We start from the raw sequence: 22161 nt of genomic DNA on the forward strand, positions 1-22161 counted from the left end.
CCCTCCATGGCTCATTCTTTCCTCATTTATCGGTGAGACTCGTGCAATCCAGGCTTGAGCTGAATGGGTGGTAAGAGGGTAATATTCTAAACTACAAATGGGACTAGGGTGCCAGATACTGCAACTAAGAAGCAATGCCCTCTCCCCCTTTTAAAGGAATGAATCTTTTCTTCTCTATTCTGTATACTGAACCGATCATCAGTTCCCTCAGCTTGTGTTATAGGACTTTTTTAAGATGTAGTTTTAGAAAGTGGACTAGATCATGAATGGTTGCCATTGGACTACTGAATCTTTCTTTATCTGCTCTTTCCTCCAAAGCTGCAGAAGGAAGACATGATAGCAAAATTCTCACAGGCTGTGGATTGGTAAGTCCAATGTGTTGTGTATATTTGTGTCTTGGACAATGCGTAATCTTTTGTTCAGTTGCATATTGTTGTAGGATCCAGAGAAGAGTTTCATCAGCAAATTTTGAAAGCTGTTAGTGGTCAGCCCCAAATTAATTGTTTCTGAGAGAAGCAACTTGAGGAGCCTTCTCTTTCCCAACTCTGAGAATGAAACTGGGCAGTAGAATCAAACTGCTGCTACACTGCAGAATTAATGCAATTTGACTCCACTTTCACTGCCATGGCTCTATCTTATAGAATCCTGAGATTTGTAGTTTGTAGTGATACTAGAACTCTCTGACATAGAAGGCTAAACAGCTCACAGAACTGCAAATACCAGAATTCCGTAGTATTGAGCCATGACAGTTAAAACGATGTCAGACTGCATTAATTCATCATTGTAGGTGCAGCCAAACAACAAACCTCTGTCTCCAGTAGCTGAGAGCTAAGATGTGGATGGTGATGGTCAAAGGGGTCTTTGAGGGGCCATTCACATTACCTTTTACACCGGTTTTGAAATCGACTCTTGCACGTGAAGTTCATATTGGGCCCGATTCTGTCACAATCCATGTTGAGGCTTGCACAAGGAAATGCCCCTTACCCCGAGGTATCCAGAATCGGGCTAAAATCCGTCTTTTCTCAAAAGACCCAGGTTCCGCGAAATATGAACTTGCCCTCAATCGTGATTGGGGCAAATTCAGGGAGGGATTAGGGTCGGAGGACGGGCAGAGGTCAGAGCATTTCCTCCCCTCATCCGAGGGGAGGGGGAGAAAGAGAAGGAGGAGGAAAAAGCCAAAGGACTGGAGGCTGAGGAGGCAAAAGGGGAAATCAGGGTGACTTTTGGGCTGCAAAGGGCTGTAAGAGGGAGGAGGGAGTGGAGAAAGTGATGGAGGAGGAGGAGGAAGGCGCCGTGGGAAGAAGGGAGCCATGGAGGGCATCCTATAATGGAGCAGGAGGAGGAGGATGAAGGAGCCAGGGCAGCTCAGAGGGAGGTGAGGGTTGGAAAGAAGGAGGAGGAGGAGGATTGCCCAGGGAACTAGGGCTGTGGGGCCAAGCTGGGGGATGTAGGGAAATGGATGCAGCAGCAGCAGCCTCTTTTGACAATTTATGCGCATGATTTTTTGGGTGCTTGCTTTCCTCTTGCTCCTGGAACTTAAGAGCCATTATTATTATTATTATTATTATTATTATTATTATTATTATTATTATTTGTGTTATATGCGGATGCTACTGTCAGAATGCCTGCGCTGCATTTCCCTTTCATTCCCAATTGATTCCATGGGTCAGTTGGAATTGACAGGTCACTCTCTCTCAGCCTCAGTGGAAGGCAATGGCAAAGCTCCTCAAGCAGGAGAAAAAGGGTCAGGTCAGGTCAAAGGCAGGGCAGGAATGGAGCTCCCATCAGGCACTTCCCCCCCTTGTTCACTTTCCCTTCTGTTTGCTGGCTTCCAGCAAAGGGGAAATGTTGCAATTGGGCTAGACTTTTTTCCTTTGCGAATCAATCCTACAATTCGAATGTTACATTTGTTGCTCTTGTAAATTAGGCAATTGGCAAAACGATACATGCTTTTGCTACTCTTCAGGGGTAGCCCTGAATTGTTTTTAAAAGCCAAAAAGAATGCATGACAATCGCATCCTTTTCTGGCATTTCCGAGGTGAGAAAATTGTTGTTGTTGTTGTTGTTATTACATGTGTAAGAGGCATGGGGTGGCAAGGAGTGGGGGATACAGGATGCATTAACTTGCATTTTGGAGTTGAAAATGAGGCCAAGGGCAGATCATAACCTGCACTGCACTGCACTGACCCAAATGCCCCCCCCCTTCCCCCCACACAAGAGATTTTAAATTTTGACAAAATTTGGGGCATTTTGTGCATGGGTCTTTTAAAAAAAGGAGGGGGGAACACACTTCGGATGCCCTTGCAAACGTCACCTATGACGATCGCTTGATTGACAGCAGGCGCCTTCAAGTTAAACCCGATAAGGCATTCGGGTTAAAATGCCCCTCATAAGGTAGTGGGCACTTGCTAACGGAGAGATTTGGGGGAGGGGCATCCGGATCTACCCAGTTCCACCCACGTTAACTGGGCCAGTGGGAATGGGGCCTGAGTTGTTCATACTGCCCCTGACATACAAATGCAAGTAAGTTTCTGTCTCCCCTTTGGTCTTAGCACTAAGGTGTAGTCATTGACACCTTGTTCCAGAGTAAGCCTGTCCTGAGCTAAGGAACCTCAATCATTGGGAACAAAATTGGCCCTCCTGGGGTCTCAGTTTGGCTTTTGGTTGTTTTCCAAATGGCCACATTCTCTTCCCTTTGGCCCCATGGTTGGAGGAGGTTCCAGCTTTTGTGCAGGTTTTATCTCAATCTGATAGGTTGAATGATTCTTCTAAGGTTTTGTTAGTGGCAGGAAGAGCTTTAAGATGACATATTCTAGTGTTTCTCATCCCCCCATGCCAGAATGCTGTTCCTGAGACCTTGTCTGAAATTGAATTTGACGGTCCAACTGAAAGAACTTCCTCACCCTTGTTCTGTAGGAATCTCTATCAATACACATTAGTCTCTTGCCACCCAGAGGCAGAAGGGAGTTACTCAGGATTAGTTGATCCTTTTATTCAGTATTAATTGATCTTGGCACCTGTTAGTTTGTATTTCTAATAACTGATGGTAGCTAGAATTTTCATTTGGTCAAAGGATTTATTACAATATTAGTGAGGGAAGAATCTCCTTTTTATCCATGGTTAGCCACTACTGGTGAATATAAGATTATCATTATGTTTTGAAGATTCACCAGCTTGCATTTAGATTTGTCTCAGATGAGCTCCTACATTATCCAGATAAGCGTCTACTTTTTAACTCTCATTTGGTTCTTCTGTAATGGAACATGCTAATCATCCTTTGTCTTGGCTATCTAGGGGACGTTGCTCAATCCGAGCCTTTGCCTGGCATCCTCACACTAGCAAGTTTGCAGTGGCCCTGCTGGATGACTCCATCCGTGTTTACAATACAAACAGGTATGGTTTACCTGTGCAGAACTAAGATGAAGTACCTTTGTTCAAATAGGCTGAGCTCATTGTTTCAACAAGCAACTTTTAATAAGGCACGCTGGTTGTGGGATGGGCAAGCAAGTTGGTATCCTCCAGATGTTTTGAGCTACACCTTTCTTGAGCCATCATGGCCAATGAGTCACAGATTATGAATGTTGTAGTCTAAAATATTTGGAGGGCATTGGGTTGTCTACCCTTACGCTAGACCTTTTGGAAACTCTCTAGCAGTGTGCCATAGCTGCATAACCATAGCCTAGGGGTTTACAAAGTTTTTATCACCATAAGCCAAGAAAAATAATTGGCTTGCCTCCGAAAAGATAAATTAGAATGCGGAGCACAACTCAGACATAGAATCAAGTAAAGCAATGTGGAAATTGTTTAGAAAGACAAATAGATGTGCTTGTGGGAGAGGCAGGCATGATATAAAGCTTTCAGAAAGATGTACTGTCTTCTGTAACAGAGATGGGCTGGTGCAATCTACCTATCCCCTTTTTATTTAATTTATTTATTACCTTTCTTTCAGCATGACATTCTGCTTTATGCTGAGAGTTCCTATGGCCCATTGATATATTTTAAAATGTACAACATGAGATTGGTTGCTTCAGTTCTCCAGCCAGTTGTGCACATCCTGGCTTTGTTCAGTGGTTCCAACTACTCCCTCTTTATTAAGAACATGAGAAGGTGACTAGAGTGAAACCAGGACCTGCACAGACTCAAGTTATTTGCAAGCAACCTGCAACTGCTAAAAATTCTACCAGAAATAAACCCACTGTATAGAATCCTGCATAAGCAAAAGGAATTGTTGTACTGTATTTTCCTTGGCACCATTACTTAGCTTTTAAGTAGTTATCATTGTTTTATTAATTGGAATAGAGAAAGAATGGAGGTCAGGTCCCTACACTGAACCAGTGTGGTGCTGTGGCTATGGTATTAGGCTTGGCTGGAGGAAATCCAGCTTCAGAAGCACTGATAATAAAGGTGGCTGTGAGCCAGTCAAAGGCCTGGTACATAAGTGGCCAGTTCTTGCTCTGATACACCTTTCTGTGCTCTGTGGGGAGCTTTCTGTGCTGTTTTTTCCTGTGGTGACTTCTGTCCCTGCTCCTTTTCTCCAGCGCCACAGTGCCAATCCTGAAACATCGCTTGCAAAGGAATGTGGCATCGATGGCGTGGAAGCCACTGTGTGCATCCATCCTTGCTGTGGCATGCCACAGTTGTGTGCTGGTTTGGCATCTTGATCCCACTTCCCTTTCTACCAGGTAACTAGCCATTGGATGTGGACCTGCTTGCTCATTGGCCAACAGGGACAGTTGCTATTCAGTATCAGAGGTTGTGTTTTATGAAAACTTTTAGCAGATTTCAGATGTATGATATGGGGAAGAATTGTTCCCCCTTCCCATCCCCTGAAGTTCTCCCTCACCCTATTACTGCATGATCACATGCTGGCTCTTCGTCTTAATAACAAAGATGAGCACCACTCCCTATAGTCAGACTCATCAAAAGGGAAACCTTTACCTTTGGAAACAAAATGTTTTTACCTGCTTGTTGAAAGATAGTAAGGACGTGGCCAGTCTAGCCTCTCTAGGAAGGGAGTTCTAGAGCCTGAGGACAACCACCAAGAAGGCCCTCTTTTGTGTTCCCACCAAATGTATTTGTGAGGATGGTGGGACAGAGAGAAGGGCCTCCCCAGAAGATTTCAAAACACAGGTAGCTGCATTTGTTGAAAGATGGCATTCTCAAGGTGCCTTGGGCATCATGTGGCATCTAGAATGTACAGAATATACCCAGCCCTGTCATCAATGCATGTGCACTTAACATTTCTCCTGTTTCTGGAGAATGATGCTGTCTCTTGTCCCTTCAGGCCTTCTTCTGGCTGTGCTCAGGTGCTTAGCCACCCTGGTCATAGCCCCATCACTAGTTTGGCTTGGGCACCCAGTGGAGGATTGCTCCTTTCAGCTTCACCTGTTGATACTGCCATGCTTGTGAGTATATAATGTGTGGATGGGAATTGCTTGGCCCTTCTGGGGTCTGCAATTCCCATTTGCCTTTAACCAGTGATGTGGGATGATGGAAATTGCAGTCCAGTGATCTTTAGAGGGCAACATGTCCCCTATCATAGAATAGGAACAGACCTCAAGGGCAGCCAGTCTAACCCCCGCCATACAGAAACACACAGTCAAAGCATTCCTGACAGATGGCTTTCCAACTTTTTAAAACCTCCAGAGAAGGAAACTCCTCCACACTATCCCTGGTATAATTGCTGCTTTTGTGATGCAGGCGGCTGAAGGGATAGCATAAAAACAGTGATAGGCAGAGCTCCTAGGAATGTTGCCCTCAAAAGCAGAGATGTGAACGTGGGGCTGCCTCCTGAGAAAATGAGAACACATTTTCCAAGCATCCCTTATATTTGTTTCTTCCCAGTTGGATGTATAACATTGTCCAGCTATGCTAAAAATGGCAGCCATGTGGCTCATTACTCGTTCTTAGCAAAGCTCAAAAAAGTTACCCTTTGAGAAATGACAGGAGCGAAACAGATGGACTGGAGAAAGTGGCTTGAAGCTGTCTTTTCTGAAGCCACATTGAAACCCCACCATCTGCACCAACAGCTTTGAAGGCGGCATGTTATGACCACTCGGCATGGTTTCAAGCTGTGCCTCTGTGTACTTTTTTCTTTTTAATGTCCCCACCACCATCCTTGTGCACCTTCCCAGGAGTGCAGCACCAGTGACTACCATTCCATTGCATGTCTCTCCCTGTGCATCAAAGCAGAGGTATGCCCATGCATATGCCAGCAAGATACAATCATGCCTCCCTTCATCCCCACCTTCACCTATGCCTCTTCTTTGACTGTCTGTTTTGTGTATGCTGTTTTCATCTCCATGAGAGGTTCCATGGTTTCTCTTTTCAGCATTGCCACCCCCACTTGTGTTTGGCAACTCTTTTCTTTTTGAATGCACTCCTGCAATGGGGCAGCTACATGCACAATTAGGGTTAGGGTTTGGAAAGAGTGCCCCTTTGGAGCCACACTGGTGTTGGTGCATTTATACACACGTGCAAAGCTGTGTACATTCCAGGAAGAAGAAGAAAAAAGCAGCTTCTTTTTAAAGTGGCTTTTCTCCCCATAAGACAGCTAGAGCAGTGATGGCGAACCTATGGCACGCGTGCCAGAGGTGGCACTCAGAGCCCTGATTGTGGGCACACATGGTGTCGCCCTAGCACAGAGTTTGCCAGAGTTTCTTAATAGAAAGCCGGAGGGACGTGGCACTTTGCAATAAATAAGTAGGGTCTGGGTTGCAGTTTGGGCACTCAGTCTGTAAAAGGTTCACCATCACTGAGCTAGAGGGTGCTTTCTGTCCAGCTTCAAAGTGAAAGTCATCTAAACGCCCTGCCTTGAAGCTGGCCTGAAACCGGATTATTTTGCCTGTCTGTTTTGCCTCACAGTTCCCAGAATACTTCATCCACCATGGTCACAGCCATACTGGTTGAGGAATTTGGGGAATTGTAATGCAAAGAAATAACTTTCTGAAGCTCTGATTATGTGCTGCCTGTTGGGGAAGGATTCTGGAAAGGCACAGCGCTTGCCTTCCTAAACAACCCTCTCCTTTCACTTTATTTATGGTAGGTTTGGGATGTATCCACAGAAAACTGTATCCAGTTGCAGTGGTTTGGAGGAGGTGGGGTCACTTACCTGGCTTGGTCCCCTGATGGCAGCAAAGTTCTAGCAGCAACACCGTCAGCTGTCTTCAGGTGAGCAAGTGGGCCTCAAAGCCAGTTTGGATTCAGTCCTTTCAGACATCTGTTGTACTGTTTTATGATGGCAGGTTCACAATTCATGGCTGCAGGTCTCCCTCTTTGCATTTCCATAAGGCAGATTGCTCCCCAAGGTTTTTTTCTTCCTTTTCCCAGCTTATGCATTTCTTTCCAGGGTGTGGGAGGTTCAAATGTGGACTTTCGAGAAGTGGCCAACCATCAAAGGCCCCTGTCAGGTATGTGTGGGAACAGCATGGGGAAAGGTTTTGGGAAGTGGGCAGGGTGACGGTGTTGAAAATGGCAAGTACAGCTGGAGTGCCTGTCCTCCTCGTTATATTTTTAGTGTTTTCTTTTAAAAACTTTAGTCCTTTTATAGCTCACCATATTAGAAGCACACAGGGTGGGTTACATTAAGGAAATCATTTTCATGCTTGGAAGAATCTCTAAAATTGGTCAGTGTTTGCACTAGAAAAATGGAGCCACTGAGGCTAGGATAGTGTGTGGTTTCCTGAAGCCTTTCCAGTGAGATTGTGGCTTTGCTTTTCTCTTTTTCCAAACATAGAGACCTATGAGGATGGCTCCATCTTTGATTCTGTGGACTCTTTTCCAAGCCCCATATTGAGTAACCTGACACATAAACCTTGCTTTATATGAATTCTCTGACCCTTCAGTTTGTTCTAGTTTTGTCAGCCTGTGATTGTTTCTCTCTTGGCCAAACTTGTACTAGTTAGGTCCTATTTGCCAAATTATGTACAGCTTGCTTTGAAAGTCATGTTACATGTTGATCACAGGATTCTAGACTCTTGACTTTGCCTAAGTTAAAACTATGTTTGTGTATATGTCTCCTTCTCTAGACTGGCTGCTGGAGTCCAGATGGCAGCCGCTTGCTCTTCACAGTACAAGGAGAATCAGTGATATATTCCTTGTCTTTTTTGGAATACAGTGGTGAGTATATGAGGCACAACTAGTAAGACTATGGCAAGGCTGGTAATGCAGAATATGGGTTTGGACACATAACTCATTGCCTGCTTTTTTATTTTTTAGTAAAATAGCATTCTGCCTGTTCATTCTCTAGGGGATACTCTTGAAAGTCTGAGGGTAATATTTGATAAGCTCAGCATTTATATAGGTGGGTGGTATAGTGCTCAACAATTTTTCTGCTCGTCTGCGGATTGGCTTTAGAGTCCTAATCCATAACACCATTGCATATACAGTATTTAAATCTTTTAAATCGCTTACTCCACCTCTAGAAGCTGAAGACATTACAGAAAACAAATGTATGGAAATGGCACAGACTTTTGAATCTCATGGCATCCATATTGAATTGTCAAGCACAATTTCACACCCTTAGTTGTTAGTGATAGGGAATAAGGAGGAAAACAGGATAAAGCAAAAATCATTTAGGAAAATACTCAGAAACCATACACTATGTCTGAAAGCAGTTGGAACTGTAAGAATTTCCCTGTTAATGTATAAGGTTGGAGAGAAGCTTCTTGTCACATCTGTTTGGATAGTAGCAAGTGAATGTGTTTTGACCTTTTGTCTGTATTGTTTGTTTTATGAAACTACTCTCTGATAAGAGGCTTAATTCTTCCCTTTATACATGGCCCGTGGACTGAAATCTTCAGGATTCTGCAGGTTGGTAGGCCATGATACTCGAGGATAGTAAAATGGAGCATTGTTGGCTTTTCAGCATGTCTCATCCAAAGGGCTCTTGTATCCCTGGACCTGATGGTATCCTCACAGACTGAGATCTGCTTAGGGGACTGACTTGGGTACATTCTGCTCCCTTGCAGTCTTTAGCTCTGTGACATTTCTTGTTCGCCATATTTGTACCTATTCCTTTTGATAGGGAACTCACATCAGCGCATATGGTCTTCGTTTTCTTTGTGAATTTCTTTCTGAATTAATTGGGTGCCCTATAAAAATTTCACTTTTTCCAGGATGGCAAAGTGGTGGCAAGGGAAGACACACAAAACCCACCAACTCCAAGCAGCCTATTTCTCCAAAGCCTCACTACTTTTGCAACTGCTACACCTGTAGCCTTTTTCCTCCTGATGCTACCACCTATGCCAGGATAGTTATAGCAGCATAGTGCACTAGTGGGACTCTGGCCCCAGTGAGATGATGTATGAGGCTAAGAACAATGAGTTTTTTAAGGGCTGCTCAGTAAATGTTGTTGCTGATGAGGACTGGACACAAGCACTCTGCTTTCCACCAAGTTTGCTGGCTGCTGTAATACTCTAGTTGGCTAGTATTTACCACAGTTATGTCTCACTTTAATTAATGTGTGTTTTTTACCCTTAATCTGCTGTACAGAATGGATTCTCATCCTGTTTGGATCAATACTTTTCTTTAGTTAAAAGCTCCCTACCCTTACTCTCTGCTGCTGAGGGACCAGAGTGTAGCTATGTCCTAAAGCACATACTTTCCATGTTGAAGTTCAATCCCTGGTCTGTCCCAATTACTTTTTTTAAAAATATTTTTTTATTTCTTATAAAAATGTATAAACTCTTTTTTGGGGGAAGGGGGGGCTTACCCACTAGAGAAAAAGTGGATATCAGGTGATGGATTCCCCTCAAGAGCCACTACCAGTCAGAGGAGACGAGGTTGGGCTATAAGAAGAGTCTGTCATATATGATGCAACATCTTGCATATCCCCGCCCCCATCTATTACTTTATTTCCCTGGTGGCAGAATTCAGAGACATGGACATGTTAGCCTAAATCTGTATGCAAAGGGGTATCGAAGCACCTTTGAGACTAACTGTAAGAAAGAAAGATATTGGTTGTATAAGTTTTCATAGACTTCATCTATTTCCTCTGATGTTTCCTCTTTCCAACATTGTATATTTCAGGTGAACAGCAAGGACAGGTTGGTGGGTCAAAAACAGCATCCATTGTGGCAGACCTGTCAGAGACCACCTTTGAGACTCTCTATGGGGAAGAGAGGTGAGAGAAAAGGGTCCACAGGGAAAGCTGTGGCATGTACTGTGAGTGCTGCACTGCAGCAGAACTGAATGTTAATGGGGCAAGATTCCAGCCTGAAAACCTAGATAGAATGATTGGTGGAATCACATGAAAAGAATTTCGGAATGCAAGGGAGGTCTTTATGGGCAGTATTTTGAATTGGCTTCAAACTCCTTTCCCTTTGCCACTGCATGTAGAAGTAACAATCCTGATGGTTTCTTGATTTTACTCCTCAAATGTTATTAGAAGTCCTTACCATCAAATTATTACTTTCAAATGTTCCTATGTTTGCTTACTTTGCCAAACTCTAATTCTGCGAGTTACACGAAGAGACAAAAATGTACAGTATATACTGTGGTACTGACTCCTTGCTCCTACTTTTACCTGGAAATCCATGTTCAGTTGCCACCTTTCTTGTTAAGTTTTGGCAGGCATTGTCCATTGTGCTTGTAGACAAACTCTTGGATCACAGCCACCTTTGCTGCTACAGCCATTGAGCTCAGATCTGGTTAATGAAATAGCAAAGAAAAATACTAGCAAATGCCAAGCAACACACACATTTCTATCACAGCCAAAGAGATAAAGTTACACCAATGTAATACACTTAAAACTATTGGGAAAGAGCAGACACTTCTCAAAATGTACTGTTATATAAAAATGATAAAGAGTGCCAAAAGCAGTTAGGTATTTTAGCCTTGCATTCTCCAACCTGGATCCTTCTGAATATTTTGGACTGCAGTTCATCATTCTTGACCATTGGCCATGCTGTTGGGGCTTAGGGAAGTTGTAGTTGAGTACATCCAGAGAACATCTCATTGAGGTCTGTCTGTGTAGCCTTATGGATCAGAAACTTACTTCCAAAAACATGCCTCATTCTCGAAACACAGGATTCATGAGATATTACATTTTGGCCCATATCCAAAAAAAATTTCATGTTGTATACCTGCAGGTTGTTTCTGATTTATGTAGAAATAAGGCAAACCTATTTTCTTGGCAAGATTTGTTCAGAGGGGATTGCCTTTGCCTTTCTCTGAGTCTGAGAGAGTGTGATGTCCAATTGACCCAGCAGTTTTCCAAGGCCAAGCTGGGATTTAAACCTTGGTCTCCAGAGTCCTAGTCCAACACTCAAACTGCTACACCATGCTGCCTCTCAGGCCAAAAATATGTAGAGCTCTGGAAATATAAATGAGCCTTTCCCCACCTTTGTTTATCAGTATTTTTGTAATGCTGCCATGCAACTGTGATTCCCTAGCAGATGATAGTTCACCACACTGTTCAAATCCACCACCCTTCTCTTCCCATAATGCCTAAAGTCTGAACATGGATCTCTTACCTTGAATCTTTCTTTCTTTTTTCCTTCTCTATATTCCTCACGTTTTAGGATTGGAGGGGAAGTACACTCGATGGTTTGGGACCCAAGTGGTGAGAGGCTAGCAGTTATCATTAGAGGTAAAGTCCTGCTTCTTCAAAACTTGGAAAGGCAGGATGGGAGCATGATTATGATGATTTATCTTCCTGATTATAGCCCACTGCAGCATATGGAGAAAACCCCATTCTTGTTAGTTTTTCTTATCCACATAGAAGGTGTGTATCTGTTTTCCTGAGTATATTTGTTGCTATCCTAACCTATTCAAAGAAGTGAGAAAAAACGCAAAATCTTAATATTGGTACCAAACATATAGGGATATTATAAATTAATAAAATACCCAGTGTGTTTTAGTGAAAGCCACTTTGAGGAGCACAGCTATCAAGTTTGTTTGTTTTTCTGAGAAAACATTTTTTGTTCATAATAAGAAGGTTCATTCATGTTTTCTTGATGCTGACTGTGAATTTGCACTGCTGCAGAGCAGTGTGATTTTGAACAGTTATACAGCAAAGAGGTCAGAGGTCAAGCAAATAATTTTCCTTCTGTTCCCTCTCTGTTTTCCCACTCCCACCATTTTTAAGGAGATCTTATTCTTTTAGAACCCACACATTGAATATATATATATCTCGAATACTTAACATGTGCCACAGAAGTGCAAGTATGTGTATTTTTTAAAATGCACGTAAGCAGCAGCTAGGAAAAGTTCAAACCTAACACTTATGTATGTGAGAGATTATGACAGAATATCTTTGGAAAGGTTGCATTTTAGACTGCAAGTTCCAAAGTCCCCCAGTGACATGCGCTCCAAATACTAAGTTTTCCAGGCATTGCAAAATCCCACGTTGTTCTTGTATGTAAGTGTATCTTGCTCCAGAAAAGTGAGATGAGAATGAACCCTCTGTTTTACCCTGTTCTGTTCAAGAGATGGCAAGCGCACCATCTGTAAGCTTAAGAGCATGAAAGGGCTTGCACTTAGGGGGGCTTAAAATAACTCTTCTCTAATCTGCATTTTAAAGCATCTTATGATTCTCTCTAAAGCTGATGCTTCAGAGGGAGGGCAGGGGTTCCAAGCTATATCTTCAATGAGTATATTTAAAAGGCAGTTCCAAATCAAACAGGCCTTTTCTAAACCTTTAGCAGATCATGGGAACAGTAGCTGATGAGGAGGGGTTCTGTTACAGTTTTCAGGTTGAAATGCATTCAGTTCCTGGTTCATGACTTTATTTCTGATTATACTACTATTATGGTTCCATCTCATTCCTCCAAACATACAGTACGTGCTCCAACTCAGAGATTCACAGTATAATTCTGTGCATGTTTACTTGGAACCTATTCCCCCTGTGTTCATTGCAGATTTCAGCCAAATAAATATGCATACCACTGTGCCATAAAAGGCCATCTAGTTCATGCTGATAGCATATAAGGCAAGGCAGGTGATACAGCTTTATGCTTTCTTCCAGGTCTTGTCTGTGATGTGCCATAACCAAAGAGCAAAGTTTTTTGCATATTGCCTTGTCATATCCTAAAAGCTTAGAATAAACTATACAGTGCACCCGTGCAATGCACAGACACATTTTACGTGGCTTCCAGCTTACATGGAAGCCACACAGGGAGAACAACAATGACGCGCATGCCCATGGCATGTGTACACCACACCGGCACATGCACACGCCCCATTATTTCCTATGGGCTTGAGTATAGGCAGATTTTCCCTTACGTGGGAGGATCCAGAACGGATCCACCGCGTAAGGAGAGGGCCCACTACACTATAAAAATGAGAATTTGCCACCACAATAAACATATCAGTAATCTCCTCAGAATTGAGAGCAACAATAATCATATGAGCCATTGATGGATCTACTAAATCTTCAGTCTCAAAATAAAATTGTTTCTTTCACTTCCCCCAATTGGAGTATCTGTGCAGACAATAGAGCAAAAGCTCTGATATCCTTAAAAAGTCCACTGTTTGGAACTACATTGGTACTTCTCTCCCGAATTTACTGAAAACATGCTGTTTCTTTCAAGGCTGTTTGGTTTTGGTTTTTTTTTTTTTTTTAAGAAAGAATTTATTCTTTCTAATAAGATGTAAATAAAATGCTTTCTGTTTCTATCTCAAATTGAACAAGTTTGATTCTGGCCACTTGAGGGCCAGGAGATCATCCAGAAACCCCATGGACTGCACAGGCATAAAACTATTGAAGTACGGGAGCCCTGCATTCCACAAGAGAATTTGTGGATTGCCCCAGGCTTTCAAGGCACATTTTAAAGCCTGTCATTATGGCTTTAAAAGCTACAAATTTAGAATAGCAGGATTTGCCAGACTTTATTGTTGATGGTTTCATTCATTTTTTTTATGTCCTGTGTTTCTCCCACAAATAGGATTCATGTGATTTTCTCCATTTCCTTACCTTCAGTTTACTTTTTTTGGTAGGGAATTGTGATTCTCCCAGCAACAGGACCATCATTGCAGTATTTCGCACCCGCAACAGCCCTGTGTTTGAACTCTTACCCTGGTTTGTATTGTTTTATTTTTGTTGAATGGTTGCTCTTAGATTGGAAATAGACCCTACAAGTTTCACATTCTCCTGGCTCTTGCCCTGTGAGTGTCAGTGTTTTGGGAATGTAACTTATGGCAGGTCAGACCATTTGTCTGCTCAGTATTGGCTGACATCCTATTATTATTGTTGTTGTTGTTGTTTATTTCTATAGCGCTGTAAATGAAATAATCCTGTTGGGGGCATACACATACATAAGTTTCACTTATACATTCATCTGTCCTTATGGGGGCATTGTGGGAGTTGGTATTCCCTTCCTCCACCCACAGCATTAGAAGATCCCCCTCACCCATATTTACTGAGCAGCCCCTGAAGTGCCCACCCCCCCAGACCATTCCCTGCTTCCTAGGAGAGCTTGCAGGATCACAGGATGCAAAATAATGACATCAGCACTGAGATTTGCCAGGCTCCTCTGGAGATCTCAGCATTTATGTCATCATTTCACATCTGGCTATGGGAACATAGGCATCTCTGTGAACCTGCCTGCTCCCCACAAACCAAGTCATGTCATGGGGAAAAGAGATTTCAAAGGCTGTTCAGTAAGTTGGGGGGAGGTGGCTCAGCCTAGAGTAAGTCTGTGAGAGCCAGCATGGTGGAGTGGTCTGAGTGTTCTGACTAAGAAATTGGGACACCATGGGTCATGGAAGCCCTTTGGGTGACCTTGGGCAAACCACACACTCTCCGCCTCAGAGGAAGGCAAAAGTAAAACCCTTCTGAACAAATCTTGCCATGAAAACCCCATTATAGGATCGGCTTAGGGTCGCTGTAAGTCAGAAACAACTTGAAGGTACACAACAATAACTACACTGTAGAAATAATGTAGTTTGACATCATTTTAAGTGTTGCAGCTCCATCCTATGATAGTTTTAAAAGGTATTTAGCCATTGTAGATTGATCTTAGGGTCACCATAAGCCAGAAATGACTTGAAGAAGGTACACAACAATAAACAACAAAAAGTAGGTTCATATACAGACCAATTATACTACGCTGAGTCATAGAGGATTGCAACCATAGCCTACTTGGGACTGGTAGTAGCTGTTTGGGTTCTTGGGAACCTGAAGTGCATTTTCCATCATTCAATACCTGGTCCATTTTTTCACATTGGGGATATCAAGGACCAAGCCTAAAGCTTTCTGTTCACAGAGTAGATGCATAGTTGTAATCTACTTGTGTAGACAGTGTTGTGTTTGCCTGAGAGAAACTCATGATTAAATTCAGGGTTTGTACCTAGCCTTGAAATGAACAGGGACTTGCAGATTCCTGTTTTGGATACAACAGATGCATCTCACAGAAATAACACTAGTTGTTTGCAGGAATAGAATGCACATCCACATTTTGTACCTTTGCATCATGGCAGGTTCCAGTTGGTTTTGTGCACAATGGTACATCTTGGTCAGTTGTGATGTGTGTGTTGCCTCTGTGGAGGAATACGTGAGAGTGTAATAAAACTCTTGGTATGGGGGTTGACAGTAGAGATCTGTTCCCAGTGTTGCATAGCCTACAGCTGGAGGGTTTTGTGAGGATAAGTAACATAAGAATTTCAGAAAATTTTCTGCTCTGAAAATGTGGTGGATGTAGTTAAGGTGTACTGCATTGAAAAAGAAAAACAGCAAAACTTTAAAAAATTGCAATTAGCTACATTTGTGCATGTCAAGCAAACTTGGAGAATGTTTGCTGCTTTGCATTATTTGGAAGAGGACACTGCAAGGCACTAAAGCTTTGAACACTGATAATCTGGTTGATCATCCCACTCATCTTTGAGTGTGGAGATATGGGGCAGGCACTGCCCATTTGCTATTAAGCTTATCTGAAGCCATGAAGCTTAGAAGCATGCTTTCAAAAAAATTGAAAGCAGATTTTCCTCTCACGAGGCTTCTGAATTTTCCATCTAGTACCGTATAGTTCCATAGAGGAGTGTATGCCTTGCATAAAGATGGTCCAGATCAATTTGAAGCCTTTCCAGTTTAAGGTATCTTGCATATTCGGAATGGGAAGAGAGACCTAGACAGAGGAGGCAATAGATGGGATTCCCCTGCCCTGCTGGAAACTTTTTGCCTTTATAAGTGCTGGTTGAAAGTACAGTTGGCTGTCCTCATCTGTGGGGGTTAGGGGCACAGGATCCCCGTGAAAGTGGAAAAACCACAAATATCCATAGCAGCCCCCTTCCTCAGTGGGACTCTCTTGAGGATGGCGAGAAGACATGAGGGGTGCTGCTGCAGTCCTGGATAGTTTGCTTACTGTTCTTGCCTCTTTCTTTGCTGCCTCTTTCTCTGTACCCACTAACCTTCACTGCCTCTTCCTTTGTCCCCTTCCATTCTTACCTCTCTGCTTATCTCTTTCTCTGCCTGCCTTGCCTGTCCATCCTCCCTCCCTTTTTCTTCCACAGGCCAGGGTCCATGTGGGGAAATGGACCACTTTCTCTTTCTCTCTTTCTAGTTCACTTTCATCCCTTCTGCCCCCTGGACAAACGTGGAAATAATTCACGAATGTTAAAGCCATGAATGAAGAAGGCAAACTGTACTTTCCTTCTCCCTTCCATCCCTGCAAGGAAGGCAGAGGAGGAGCAAAATTGATTCCTGGCAGGAGCGTCATATGGAAATGTTCCTGATGGCACTTTGGCCAAGAACTCAATGGTGTCAGGAAGTCTGTGATCTCTTGTTGTTGTCTGGCCCATGGAGGGCTGCAGGGCATAGGGAAATGAGTCCTCATCCACCTGAAACTGGTTCCCCACTCTTGAATTAGGACCAATGGTCTGATTCAACGTAAAGACACTTTACATGAACCAGATTCCACTGTTATAAACACAACCCTGCTTATCAAGTGGTTCAATATTAGTTTACAAAATACTTTAAAAATAGTTCCCTATTGCCTTGAGCAGAAGAGAAAGTGATTATACCAGCTCCACCTCAGGTATTGTTTCCTCCATGTTTTGAGCATGTGTCTGGGTCACATGTGACATTTGGGATGTGTGTCTAATGGAACTAAAACGTCTCTCCCAGAACTGTCCTCCTTTTTTCTTTTTTTGTCATTTCTCCCTTGAAAGAACCAGCAACAGGACAATTCTGGTAGCAGAGGGCACCGCTGTTATCTAAGGAGGACCATCAAGGGAAGGTTGTCCCATCTGTATACACATAGGGTGCGTGACACTGTCACGTAGACCTGGAACCATAGGATGGCATCATAAAATGATTTGATTTAAAATCTTTCCCTAGTTGATCAGCCATTATTTATGTGTGTGTGTGCGTGCATGCACAGTAATGTATCTTAGAAGTTAGATTGCTCTTTCCCAGTCATTTGACATCCAGGCTGTGCTAAGATACTGTGATATGAGCATGCACCATACAAGAAAAAGGAAAATGAACTACTATTTTTATTGTTCTGTTTATTTGATTAAACATGTACAGTTTCTTTACTTTAATCGGGTAACAAACTTAGTTTATGTTCTTCATATATTTATAGCCGACCTTTTGAGGTAGCTTGCAGTGTCTAAAAATGAGCTACAGAAAGCATATGCTGTAAAAGAATACCAGAATCAATACTTGTCATCATGAAAACAGTAGGAATAAATTAATCTTGTCAGGCCTTGGGACATTAGCCAGTTGTGTTCTGCAGCCACTTGTGAAAGCCAAGATGGAAGTTCTAAAGACACAGCAGAAGTGATGATCCTCATCTCTCACCCCAAAACAAAATTAGAGACAATGCAAAGAAATGTGATAATTCTGTCATTGTGGTTAGAGATGAAGAGGGGAATTAGGGTGCATAAGCTTCTGATTTTTTTAGCAGTCTTTGGCTAGAATTCTTCCCAAGAATCATAATTTGGAATTTTATTTATTTATTTATTTATTTAGGCTGTAATTCAGGTGGGTGATTGATTAAGCTAGAAGCATGTTTTTATTTTAAGACTAGTTATCTGAAATTGCTGTATATGGGTGTTGCTGTTTACTTAGATTCTAAGCTTGCCCCATTCCAAAGGTAACCATAAATGTAGACCTTTTATTGTAATCTTAAAATGAAGAAATCAAGAGCAAAAAAGAGACAGAAAAGGCCACATCTTACAATATTTTGAAAGTCAAATAGGAGTGTGTGTGTGTGTGTGTGTGTGTGTGTAAATCGATCTATTTCCACAGAGAAAGATACTCTATAAAATATGAGGGTTCTGTTTGATGCTGTCTGTTACTGAGTCAGGAAGTACTGTAACTAAGGCCTCCTTTGCTAAGGAATAAAGAGAGAGATTGACAGTCACTGCCATTGTACTAGTTCATATGCCAGAGAGGGAGGCCTGGACTATTTCTCCCTGCAGTTGTCTGTATGTTCTACTGCTTGCTCACTGGGATCCATTATCTGCCAGCTTTCTGATGGCTTTGAGACTAGGGTTGAAATTGTGCAGCCTTCCCAGGGTTGATGATCTACAATCCCCATGATATTTCAGCATTGATTGTGGTGGGTAGGGCTGTGGGATGTTGAAGTTCAACAATATCTGGAGAGCCACACTGTTTCTATCCTGGCCTTGACATCTTCATGCAGCAATAGCATTGGTATGGTACAGTTAGGGTACACTGTGTTTTACAAAGTAACCTACCAGTAAAATATTTCTTAAGTTTCTCCCCAGCTCCTTAGAGTTGACAAAGGATAATCTGACAATGTGGAGTCGAAGGCCTTCATGGGTGGCATCCATAGTTTTTTGTGGGGTTTTCAGGCTATGTGGCCATGTTCTAGAAGAGTTTCTTCCTGACGTTTCATCAGAGAATGAAGATGCCAGCCACAGATGCTGGCGAAACATCAGGAAGAAACTCTTCTAGAACATCGCCACATAGCCCGAAAACCCCACAAAAAATGATAATCTGACCATTTAAAAAGGCTAAGATGACCAGGCAGAGGAAGGGAAATGGTGGGTGGCAATAGGGAAGAACATGACAGAATGCAGGTACATGTATATAAGCTTTGTTGGATGAGGGGTTTACACTCAGGGGGTGGGAAATCCAAAGGCTTTGTGCCTTTTGAAAGAAGATGGCATCCCCTGGCTATTCTGGAAGATAACTTGAGGCATATAGACATATGGGTGGAGTGGGTTTAAAACAGCTTCTGTTGTGTCCGTTACAATGGGACCATTAGCACCATTATGGAAATCTGACTTGTAATAACAGCATGTCTCTTTCTCCCTACCTTTCTCCAGTGGCTTCTTGCAGGGTGAAGATGGGGCACAGCCTCAGCTAGTTGCTTTCCACCCTTGTTTTAAGAAAGGAGCTCTACTGACTGTGGTGAGTTCAGACTCCCAGCTCTGGTGTAGCTTGTAGTAATGTTGGTTACTGCTTATTGCTATCTTAACTTATTGCTCCCTTGGCTAAACATTGCTTAAATGTAATGTACTAGATGGAGTAGTTTGTATTCTTGGGAGTAGGAACAAAATTTAGCAACTCAACAATCTGAATTTGATTTCTTAAAATCAAGTTCTTAGTCCTTAAACCACTGTTTCCTAGACTTGTTGGTAGCTGAGACATATATTTTTCTCTTAAATTGAAAGAGAAAGCTTATTTCACTGTCATGGCTGGAAATTTTTTATTTTATTTTAAAAGCATAAATCCACTGCCCCTTCAATGAAAGGCAATTGCTGTGTTTCTACATGAATCACTGAATGGAGTTTACAGCACTATTAGAAGTAGAAGGAACCTATAAAGAGATGCTGGAGGTTTATTGCACCTAGTGCACTATATCTACATTTTATATATAGCTGTGTGATACTGCTTTTTTATGTTACTAGTATTTTGAAACGGCCCTTGGGCTACTCAATAAATTGTATTTGTATTTGTATTGTATAAAGAGATGCAACAAGTTGTGGCTCCTTTGGGAGTGTGTGATTCTGTTGTGTCCCCTCACTGAGAGTGCTAGAATGAGCCAACTGCTCTGAGTGCAAGGATAGATTAGAATGCACTTCTTGAGGTAGTTGGTGAAAAGGTGGCTGTCCCAGAGCAGAACACCCCAAAAGGGCAGCTTCCTCTGTGGATGATGGGAGTCTCTTTGCACTTTATTTTATGTGACACACCAAGTGTGCTCTCTTGTGGCATGCTGGCTTGTCTGGCATACATTCTGAGAATTAACGCTGTAGGGCACATTTTGAGAGACAGGCGTCACTTGATACTTGATAAGCCAGACTAGGAGAACTGAGTTCCTTGTAACAATCAAAAGCAGATTAAATGACACAAAGTAGCAAATGTGTACCAAATTTTGGTAGAACCCATCTCTATTAGCAGAAATTTCCCAGAACAGAATGTCTTGGTGCAGGGTTTACACCATTACTATATTAGATGTTGAGCATTTAGTGCAGAATATCCTTTGTGGTGTTCAGTCCTATTGTAGGATCCCTTCCTGTGACTGTCTGAGAGCATGACAGAATCAGTCTGCAGATGAAGGCTTGAACTGGCCAGGGCAGGATGTGCTAGTTGTAACTCATGGTACCTTCAATCTCTCTCTCACCTATCCACAGTGTTGGTCAACTGGAAAGATCAGCCATATTCCCTTCTTCTTTGTGACTGCCCAGTTTCCATCTTTTACATCTGGACAAAGCCCCCTCGTGCCCTTGGGCAGTAGAAACAGCACCCGGGAGCAGCCATTGTTTTCAGAGCTCTGAAGGTCCAGCTTGCTGTTAAAATATCTCTGGCTTATTGTCCTACTTGTCAGCCCTTGTTGCTCAAGAACACAGGAGATATTTGAAGACTGGTGATTTAAAGGGATGAAGCTTCCTTCAGGTGTAACTACAAGTTGATTACCTGGTGTTGCCTACTGCTACCTATCCATAGTTAGTCTCTGGCACCTCTGGCACCGGCTTGTCTGAGAGGAACAACTATTTGAAGAAGAAAATAACACCCAAATAACTACTCCTGCTTGTTGCTTCTCTCTGTGGCATGTTTCCTACAGGGTGGCTTTATCATTTAGGACAGAACCACTTTCATTGCTCTTACATAATTACGGTTTGGATATACAATTTGTTTAGACGTTATTCTCAAGTAAATTTCTATTGCCGACTCCTGTGGTTCTTTCATATGTTGCTTTGCTTCTCTGTAGACATACAGATTTCACTCCTGAGAAGGATGGACCCTCTCCACCCACAGTGTTGGTCCAGTGGTATATTTGTGCTGATGTGAAAGAGAGGGAAGGGAGGGGGCTGAGAGGCTGAAAGGGCAGAACCCATGCAGAAGGTACCAGGTTCGCCACCATCTCCAAGACTGGGAGAGATTCCTCTCCAAAATGTGAACAGCCAGTCACTGTAAGTAAAATGCATTGAAGTAAAATGCAAACATTGTTAAAATACAGATGCCTGTAGGAGCACAGTGACTGGAAGAGGAAGAGATGGAGACATTGAAATCTCAAGTCTTTCCTTTTCTGTTGGGTTGTGGGAGAAAACTGTCAGGAAAATTCCAGAAGTAAGGGACAAGGCAATTTTAGACTTGTGGATGTGTCCAGGATCCACAACCTGAGTCATCTCTCTTTCTGGATCCATATTGTAGCATCATAATTTGTATGTCCTATATGTTTAATGGTGGGGGGTGGCAAAGCAGGTTTTTACTTTCTAGAACAAAGGGAACCTGTGGATTGTATTTATTTACAAACATCGATAAACTGGAATTTATAAGCATTACAAGATATTTATAAATATTTTAAAGTGGTAACAAAAGTTACAATACTAAATAAGATATAAAAGCAATAAACACTATCTACATCACTGGTACCCAAACTGTGCTCTTTAAAGAATCTTGGACTCCAGCTCCCAGAATCCCAGACTATTGGCCAACATGGCTGAGGCTTCTGAGAGCTGAAATCCAAAATCTCTTAAAGTGCGAGTTTGGGGACCACTGATCTACATGATAAGACTTAAAATACATAGTAGGCTGAATCAGACTGAGGGCACTTGCACAAACAGGCATACCTTCAATGTGTGGCCCAGAACAAGAATTGTTGGAGTATATCTAATGGCAGAGAGTATTCTGCTTAGTGGTGCCACCACACAAAATGCTGTGCTTTGAACAACTGCAGAGTAGACTTCACAAGTGTGCGGCATCACCAGCAGGACTTATCTCTGGATGACTTCAGGGACCAAATGTTT

The 22161-nt window shown here is 42.5% G+C and overlaps 1 protein-coding gene across 1 annotated transcript; it reads left to right on the forward strand.

Moving 5' to 3' along the window:
• Positions 1-5: 5 nt before the first annotated feature.
• On the forward strand, positions 6-21080 carry AAAS (aladin WD repeat nucleoporin; the record flags this gene model as incomplete). Its single annotated transcript, XM_042447606.1, has 13 exons — positions 6-32; positions 319-365; positions 3295-3393; positions 4539-4682; positions 5285-5405; positions 7046-7170; positions 7349-7409; positions 8028-8118; positions 10030-10123; positions 11523-11590; positions 13939-14020; positions 19237-19321; positions 20545-21080. Coding segments are annotated over 13 exons (1188 nt in total), but the record flags the coding sequence as incomplete, so codon positions are not given.
• Positions 21081-22161: the final 1081 nt, after the last annotated feature.

The sequence above is a fragment of the Sceloporus undulatus genome, chromosome 2 (genome assembly GCF_019175285.1).
Source record: "Sceloporus undulatus isolate JIND9_A2432 ecotype Alabama chromosome 2, SceUnd_v1.1, whole genome shotgun sequence".
NCBI classification, from domain to species: Eukaryota; Metazoa; Chordata; class Lepidosauria; order Squamata; family Phrynosomatidae; genus Sceloporus; species Sceloporus undulatus.